The 9,192-nt window shown below is 36.1% G+C and overlaps 1 protein-coding gene across 2 annotated transcripts in view; it reads right to left on the bottom strand.

Annotated features, from left to right (window-relative positions):
• Nucleotides 1–1,864: 1,864 nt before the first annotated feature.
• Nucleotides 1,865–9,192, bottom strand: part of ABCE1 (ATP binding cassette subfamily E member 1) — a 31,687-nt gene continuing 24,359 nt past the window's right edge. For both annotated transcript variants that reach the window (XM_054486731.2, XM_054486730.2), the window contains exons 14-18: nt 7,933–8,043; nt 7,707–7,849; nt 7,468–7,590; nt 5,962–6,073; nt 1,865–3,511 (exon numbers count right to left, since the gene is read on the bottom strand). In XM_054486731.2, coding sequence (XP_054342706.1) covers nt 3,464–3,511; nt 5,962–6,073; nt 7,468–7,590; nt 7,707–7,849; nt 7,933–8,043 — 537 coding nt within the window. In that variant the 3' untranslated portion in view covers nt 1,865–3,463. The remainder of the gene's footprint in view (nt 3,512–5,961; nt 6,074–7,467; nt 7,591–7,706; nt 7,850–7,932; nt 8,044–9,192) is intronic.

Raw genomic sequence — 9,192 nt, 5'->3', positions numbered from 1 at the left:
TACGGAAGAGGATTTTCTATGTCTTAGACCAATTGTGACCAACCATGTGGGACTGGGCATACTGTTTACCCTCACAAATTGGCAGAGGAGGTGGTAGTGGTGGTGAGTACAGGGCTGAGGATAAATGGTATTTGCCACACAAAATCTCAGAATTTTCAGATACAGCCTCACTGAACATCTGCTCACAAACTGAAACACTACAAAGGAAACAATCTTCCAAGAGCAACAGTCAACACAGTATACAGCCAAGTTTAGACCTGCATGTATTAAGTGGACAGAGTAGAAATGCTTAAAAAAATTAAGACAAAGGGGTGAAAAAGTAGAAGCTCCGTAACAACTACTGTCTGGATATTTCTGCTTCTCTAACTGGCCTTGCTTTGTCTCTTTAATTAATTCCTACTTTCAGCATGTAAAAAACTAACTAACTTCAATCTGGAAGGCACAGAAAGCTCATCACAATCTGCCTGTATCCATCATTTCCTTCCATTAATCTCTTAAATGCCCATGTTCCTTTCTGCCTCTCACCAGACATGTATTTTGCTTTACGTAGATTATCTCATTTATCCTTTTAACAACTCAGTAAGATGGGTGCTGTTACTCTTTCCTGGGACCTAATTCCTTTATGTAGTCCTTTCTGACATTTCAACTCAGAATGATTACTTTCTCTTCTGAACCACTCACTGAGTGCTCACAGCAGACTAGGCACTGGGGTTAAGGACTTGACATACCTGTATCCAAGTATATTGATGAACATGAAGGAGATTATACAACACAGCAGTTTTGTAGTCTTCCTACTTTCTCTGAGGCATGTAGGTTTATTCCTTCAATACAGTAGGCCACTACATGCCAGACACCATGCTGTATATACTGAGTGAGTGTTAAGACAGATAGAAGACTGGACTTCAAAATGCTTGTAGTCTAAAATTAGGTTAACCTAAATTGCAAAAAACAGTTGTAGCATCAATACACTGCCTTTAAGACTACACTAAGTGAACACGGAAAATATGGATTATCCAGTATTATCTCAAATGTGGAGAGAAGTGGCTGCAGATGCCACTATTATCCAATGATGATTTAAAAACTTCAATGGCTGGGCGCGGTGGCTCACACCTATAATCCCAGCACTTTGGGAGGCCCAGGTGGGTGGATTACCTGAGGTCCAGATGAGACCAGCGTGGCCTACGTGGTGAAACTCCATCTCTACTAAAATACAAAAATAGCTGGGCGTGGTGGTGGGTGCCTGTAATCCCAGCTACTCAGGAGGCTGAGGCAGGAGAATTGCTTGAACCCAGGAGGCGGGTTGCAATGAGTGAATATCGCATCATTGCACTCCAGCCTGGGTGACAGAGCGAGACTCCATCTCAAAACAAACAAACAAAAAAACCCCAAAATTTCAATGATTTATAATCACAAGCAAAATGTAAAATTCAAAGGGTATTATATATGTGTATATATAAATGTCTCCGTTTTCCATCTATTCTTTGATCAAACTGTCCTTGTCAAAAGCAGTGTTTCTTGAGTATTCCTTTATTTCAATATTTTGTATATTTTCACAAAAATGGTAGTATATAAACTGTTCCAGTTTTTTGTTTTTTTAAGTAAAGTATTTGAGACTTTTTCCACTTAGGACATATGAAGTAGTCTCATTCTTTTGCTAACATCTGCATTGATGCTCTATGTAATACTGATTTTATAAGTATTTTTCCTGTGTTAGCAATTGTAGGCCTTTCTGTTGCTATGTAAAATTTTAAGATCCATATTTTAAAGATTTCATTTACATGAAAACACTTTTAATACATATTCTGTCATTAGCAGTAAGTAGAACTGTGCTCTTATATCACAAGTACTTTAAGACAATCCAGGATCAGTAAATAACAATAGCTTTTGCTTATTTTATTCAATATATTTGAAATAATCATTCACAAATTTAACCTATCCTTAAAAATAGGCATTACTTATTTTAGTATAATCCCATTTGTGTACAAAACAAACCCTTTACATATTCACACTTAGGTAAGTGCACAGAAAAAAGCATGAAAGAATATACATTAAATTCAAACGCTGGTAACCTTTGGGAGGGTAATAAAGGGAGATCATTTTTTTATTCCATTCTGTATATTTGAATTTTTTACAACATGTATTTATGGGTTACTGAAATTATTTTTTAAAAGGCATAATGGGGTCCCGTTAAACCATACTTTCTAGCCATTATTTGCATATTAATCAAGACTTCTATTATTTCAAGTAGCTCTTAAAGTTTGTCAAATATACTTTCTAGTTTCCTCCTCAATTTTGCTTGCCCCAGTCATTTATTTAGTAAACACTCTTCCTCACTCATAATTCCAGTTTAGTCAGAAGTACAACTTAAAGTGGCTCCAGGCTCCAGGTAATCCTGTTCAAAATTCAGGAACTCAAGAAATTTAGATGGGATTTGGAAACTAAAAAATGGTTTAGATAATGTGCTCTATATCCAAACTCACAAATGAATATATGTGGTACCAGGGGATACTTTGTATTGCCATCTGGGGACTTTTGCATTAATATTGCCTTTAGGGAAGTGGTTTATAATCCTTGGCTGCCCAACAGAAAAATCTGTGGAACTTAAAAAAAATACATAGATGCTTAGGCACCATCTTTAAAGATTTTGAGTCTGTAGTTGTAAGGGAAGCAAATATTCTTTAGAAATGCTTTTTCCTAAATCTCAATCAGTGATTATATAAATATATGTGTACAAAAATAACATTAACTAGAGAATGACTGAATACAGAACCTCATGGAATGCAAAAACAAAAAAAGTTCAGAGTAAGGGGTTTTTTGCGGGGAATGGAACTGAATTGGTTTTTGCTAAACATGTTTAAAAGCACCAAAAAAAGATTAAAAACAATTAAAAAGTACCTATTTTTCCAACAGTGGTGTTTTGTAGTAGATAATCTTCCTCGGAAACCATATACTGGTAATATAGTGCAAAGACTGAAAACAAATAATAAACATAATCCTGATGTTTATTTATCAAATGTCAATCAGTGGAATCTTTGACTGGCTTTTAAAATAAGGGCAGTTTCATCACACTGGCATACTTGGCAAACCAGGTAAGTACAAAAACCCTTTTCAAGATTTAAAAAATGGAGCAACACTGGTCAGCATTTGGTACCGTGAATATAATACACCTACTGAAAATCTTCCCATACGTCATGAAAACTTGGAGGTAATTTGTATAGCTTGAAATGTCTTCATTTTAGAATATATTATGCACAAAAGGGCCTCTTCAGGAACAGAAAAGTGGCATTTTCTTTGTTTCAACTACAATTTAGAACCCAACTGGCTTTTTATGTTATATTAAGTAAATTATACTTCAAGTTCCAGAGTATGTGGGGCATAAAATCCTGATTCAAGTTTTATATGACAAAAAATTCTAGTAAATACTCCTCTTAATAAATGGCTTATCAATATTCTCAGAGTCAGTCTAATCATCCAAGAAAAAGTAGTTTCCACTCTTCTTTTGTTCTACATCCTAAAAAAGGAAACAGAAGCAACAAAAATCAGCAACACGATTCTACTATAGGTAAAAGTAGACTTTCACTCATGGTATTACTTAGCTGTGTTTACAACAGTGCCTGTACAACCTGTTCTGCACATACCATCTGTTTCTGGATATTCCTGGGTCCACTGCTCAAAGGAAAGATAACTACCTCTGCCCCATCCCTAATGCTAGAATGACTCACTTGCACCAACTCAAGTCAAGTCCCTTTATATAAGATGCCTCACATATATAAAATTTTGCTATGTACTATTATTTCTAGGAAAACTATTAAATTCCATTTTCATCAATGCAACTTTAATCTCCAGATTCAAAATGCAGCATACCGTCAGTTTGAGATCTGCCTATTACACAAAATATATATATATAAAATTTTTTCCAATACTGGCCAGTAACAATCTCACCTACCTACTTGTTGAGCTGTTCTCTTATTAGGATTAAGATATGACTATCTTAAGATGAGTATGCATACAGAAATGATAACTCATGGTGGCTGAACCATAAGTCTGTCTAAGAAAATGACAATACAAAGTGTCCTTAATGCTTCAAAAGAAATTCTTCTTTTCTACACAATATGCTTTTCAAAACTGAGAAAACTCTTCAATTTTATGTGAGAACTTAACCATTTCTCTATCTTGGCCAAGAAGTAATATCAATCATTTAAAAACAAAATATATAATAAAGGGAAAAGGCATCCAGACATACTGTTAGGTGCTTAAGAATACAATGACGTGCAAGATAACTTTGCCTCTGGCATTCCAAGAGCTCATGGTTTAGCAGCAAAGCTAGGACTACAAATATGAAAATAAATGCTACAGCAGAAGTATGTATAACATACTTCTAAAGCTTTTAAGCATTAAGGATGATGGATATAGAGTGATAAAATGTAAACACTTTGAGGCACTGCAGATATTAAAAACAGAAATGATGGCCAGCATGGTGGCTCACGCCTGTAATCCCAGCACTTTGGGAGGCCAAGACAGGTGGATCACTAGGTCAGGAGTTCAAGACTAGCACGGGCAAGATGGTGAAACCCCATATCTATCAAAAAAATACAGAAAATTAGTCGGGTGTGGTGGTGGGCACCTGTAATCCCAGCTACTCGGGAGGCTGAGGCAGAGAATTGCTTGAACTCGGGAGGCAGAGGTTGTAGTGAGCCAAGATCACACCACTGCACTCCAGCCTGGGTGACAGAGTGAGACTCTGCCTCAAGCAAACAACCAAAACCAAAACCAAAAAAACAACCCAGAAATGCTTTTAGAGTTCATTTACTTTCTGTTTCTGAGTGACTAAGAGTTTTGCCTTTTAAGAAACAAATACTGTATTTCACAGAGGAAATCAACTATAGGGTGCACAACTGTGTACTACAAAGACAAAAAACATTGTCAATTAAGTAGACACATTGTTTTCCTCGTCACAGGAGCTTGTTTAGACTTTCAAAATATATTTTTGGGGGGGGGTTGGGGGGGGGCGGGGGCAGGGACAGAGACTCGCTCTGTTGCCCAGGCTGGAGTACAGTGGCACGATCTCAGCTCACTGCAACCTCCACCTCCTGGGTTGAAGTGATTCTCCTGCCTCAGCCCCCCGACTAGCTGGGATTACAGGCGCGTGCCACCACGCCTGGCTAATTTTTTGTATTTTTAGTAGAGATGGGTTTTCACCGTTAGACAGACAGGATGGTCTCGATCTCCTTGGCCTCCCAAAGTTCTGGGATTACAGGCATAAGCCACTGCACATGGCCTAAAATACACCTTTTAATCATGTATTGAAAAATATAACAGAAATTGGTTAAGGTATTCTTAAAAAATTCTTTGTTACAATGATGAATTAGTGTAATCTTTCCCCAGACATTTTAAGTGGTAATCAATATAGGTAGTACAACTGTGATACAACTTAAAGAGAAAACAGGAAGAGCTCTTGAGTTCACACAGCAATGACAGCTACATTACAGTTGCTGCCTACTGCACACTAAAGTATGCCATCAGGTCTTAAAATGTAAAAAACATAGGAATTTTAAAATAAAATATGGTGGTTTTTTAATTTATTTTTATTTTTTTAGACACAGTCTCACTCTTTTGCCCAGGCTGGAGTACAGTGGGATGATCTCAGCTCACTACAACCTTCACCTCCCAGGTTCAAGCGATTCTCCTGCCTCAGCCTCCTGAGTAGCTGGGATTACAGATACCTGCCACCAGACTCGGCTAATTTTTGCATTTTTAGTAGAGATGGGGTTGCACCATGTTGGCCAGGCTGGTCTCAAAACTCCTGACCTCAAGTGATCTGCCTGCCTTGGCCTCCCAAAAGTGCTTGAATCACAGGCGTGAGCCACTGTGCCCAGCCATATGTTATTGATTTTTAAATAGCCTTTCAAGTGTTTATACTGAGATCAGTGATCCATGATTTAAGACAATTTTTCTACATACCTTAATTGAATTAAGTTTGTTTATTCGTGGCCTATAGTTGTTTGGATCTCTTCTGAATGTAATTTCAAGCTGAGACAAAAATTTATTCATGCCAGCCAAAAGGGTTTGAGGACTAGGAGAAAAAAAAAAAAATCAATTTTGATTAAATTTTACTTCAGAAATGTAACTACCTTTTGGGAGGAAGGGTATTAAGAATTACTATTCCCTCAAATTCCCCAATCATAAATCATCTGGATAACAGTATAATAACAGCATATTACAAATCCTGTGTTCAGAAATAGCTTTGCTTGGACTATATAGTTTTCTTGGCTATATTTTTGTGCAAAACAAAAAAAAAAATTTAACCTGGATTTCTAATCTGGTGAAAGAAACATTTAAGATAGAAGTACTACTTTAGAAAAACAGAAGATCATTAATAAGTAGATTACAGAATCTCAAATTGCACATTTTTAGGGGGGATGAGAATCTTAAAAAGTTATATTTATACGAAAAATTTGTTACTGGAGGGAATATGTCCTCCTAATAGTGGTTTTCAGTGATAACTCCTTTCTAAATTTCTATGCTTCATCGTTTTTACCCAAGCAAGTTCTTAAATCATGCCAAATCACAACATACATGTGAAACATTTTAAAATTTTGTAAATAGAAATGTGGGATATCACTAGATGAACAAATAAACATCACATATGCTAAGAAATTTCCCTAGCTCTTCAAGAAATATGTAATTCTCAATTTATTAAAAAAAAAAAAAAAAGGAATTCAGGGAAGAAGCCCAGCAAAATACTTTCATTTCTTAGGTGAATTATTAAAATGGCAACTCCATTCCTTGCTCTCCAATACCAGAAAACATGCTGAAACCACATGAAACTGCTGGTTTTATAGGTGAAAACTGAACACCAGTAATTTCATTTAGTTCAATCTAATAATATAGGCTTTAGCACTAAAGGTAAAATGAATTTCTCGTAACTTGATCTGAATGTTAGGCTTCTCTATATTGCAAGTGCTCTTAATTAGGCTAACAAGGAAAAATGAGAAGAAAAAAGGAAAAAGGTAAAACCATTTATTTTAACTCTGCTATAGATCAATACCAGATATTTGGGATCCACTGTGAGCTCAATCACTGTCAGTATAAGTTGACAAATCATGTAACCTCTTTAATCTTGTTTTCTTTTTCTATCATGTACGAAAGCAATAGTTTTCAATCTTTTTTGGGAAATTCAAATAATAAAGCAAACAAAAGTTAAGCTGAAAGAAAAGTGAGGGACCCATAGCTTTTTATGCTGTGGCCTACAGCTTTTTATCTTCCTGGTGAGGGATTCCACACTGAAGCCTAAAAACTACTCTTTCACATGGTCCCATCCAGTCCCCAATACCAATGATCTCAGGAGTCACAGAATCAAGTCTAGAATTTCTAGCTTTCATTTTTTAAAAATTAAAGTGAGTGACTTTACTATTTACTGGAAAATTTAAAATGAATTACTTTGAACATATTAAAAAGTAATTTTACCTGTTTGCAACTGTGTTCTTAGATGGAACACCATCAAAAACGATGACGCGATCCGCTAGATAGGTGGCCATGATGAAGTCATGTTCCACAACAAAGGCTGTCTTTTTTGCATGGAGTATGAAACTAAAACACAGTGATTTTGAAATCTTATAGCTTTATATCATAAAACATTCGACTATTATATTAAGCACACTTGTAGGACAGTATAATCAAAATACAGCTATGAGCAAGATATTTACCGTTTGACAACTCGAGCTGCCATCAGTCTTTGTTCAGAATCCAAATATGCAGATGGTTCATCAATTAAATAGACATCAGCAGGTTTGCCCAAACAAAGGGCTAAAGCTACTCGCTGTAGTTCACCACCAGATAATGTCTGCACCTAATTGGAGGAGTTTAGCAAACCATGTAAAGGCATCCAAAATTCAAAATAATAATAAAATTTAAAAAATTATGTTAAAGTACCTCTTGATCAATGATGTTTTCAATTTGCAGAGGCTTCATTACATCGGTCACAAATTGTGGATGAGTATAAGCATCTCTTATCTTTTCATGTAGTAACTGGCGAACACTTCCCTGTTTTTAATATAAAAAAGTATTTAAATGATAAAATTTCACTACAGAACTCTTCTATTTATGAATCTTGACAAAGTTAAGCTTCAGAATAAAAGTATATCAATTTGCCACCAACAGATATCAATGTGTATCCACCATCTATGACATGTTTTGAGATTTTCTATTCAAAACCCATCATGTCCAACAAGTAAAAAGGAATTTTTTTTTCTTTTGAGACAGGATCTTGCTCCATTGCCCAGGTGTGCAATGGCATGATCAGGGCTCACTGCAGCATCAACCTCCCAGGCTCAAGTGATCCTCCCACTTCAGCCTCTAGAGGAGCTGGAACTACAGGCATGCACCACCATGCTGAACCAATTTTTAAGTTTTTGTGGAGGCGGGATCTATGTTGGTCAGGCTGGTCTTAAACTCTTGGGCTCAAGTGACCCTCCTGCCTTGGCCTCCCAAAGTGCTGGGATTACATGCGTGAGCTACTGTCCCCAGCCTGCAACAATCTTTTTTTTTTTTTTCCCACTCCACAGCCCCTGCAATAATAATTTTAAAATTAGAAAGTAATAAGCAAATAATGAATGTTTCAGGGGAAAAATCATTTGAGAGTAGAAATTCCAAAGGTCAAAGTGGGTATCAAGCAACCTTAGGCAGTCAGTAAGAGAACACAAAATGCATGATAATGTGCTAGGGATGAATCCTAAGATGACTTTTCCTTGCTGTTTCAGGATAAGGCTGAATTTTAGAATTTAAAGCTAAGCTTACAGAGAGCATCAACGACAAAACTTTTATGGTAAGCTAAGCCAAGCAGATAAAACATTTATTGAATGTTGAGGTACTGAGGCGTTCATTACAACACCTGTAGAAATCAAAGGAGGTTAACTTTAACATAATGGTTTCAAGGACTGTGGCATTTGTTAATATTTCATTTCTTTTTATGGCTGAATAACTAAAAGACATTTGCTCATTTTTAATTATAAGAGTTCTTTATATATGCTGGATACAAGTCCTTTATTGGATATATGATGTGCAAATGTTTCTCCCATCTTGTGGGAATAGCCTTTTCACCTTCTTGCTGTTGTCAATTGTGGCACAAAATACATTAGGTTTTTAATTATTTATTTAGCAAAAAAATGACAAACATCTCTTTTTTTTTTGAGA

The sequence above is a fragment of the Pongo pygmaeus genome, chromosome 3 (genome assembly GCF_028885625.2).
Source record: "Pongo pygmaeus isolate AG05252 chromosome 3, NHGRI_mPonPyg2-v2.0_pri, whole genome shotgun sequence".
NCBI lineage: Eukaryota > Metazoa > Chordata > Mammalia > Primates > Hominidae > Pongo > Pongo pygmaeus.
Note: the sequence above shows the minus strand (reverse complement) of the source record. Positions and strands in the feature narration are given on the sequence as shown.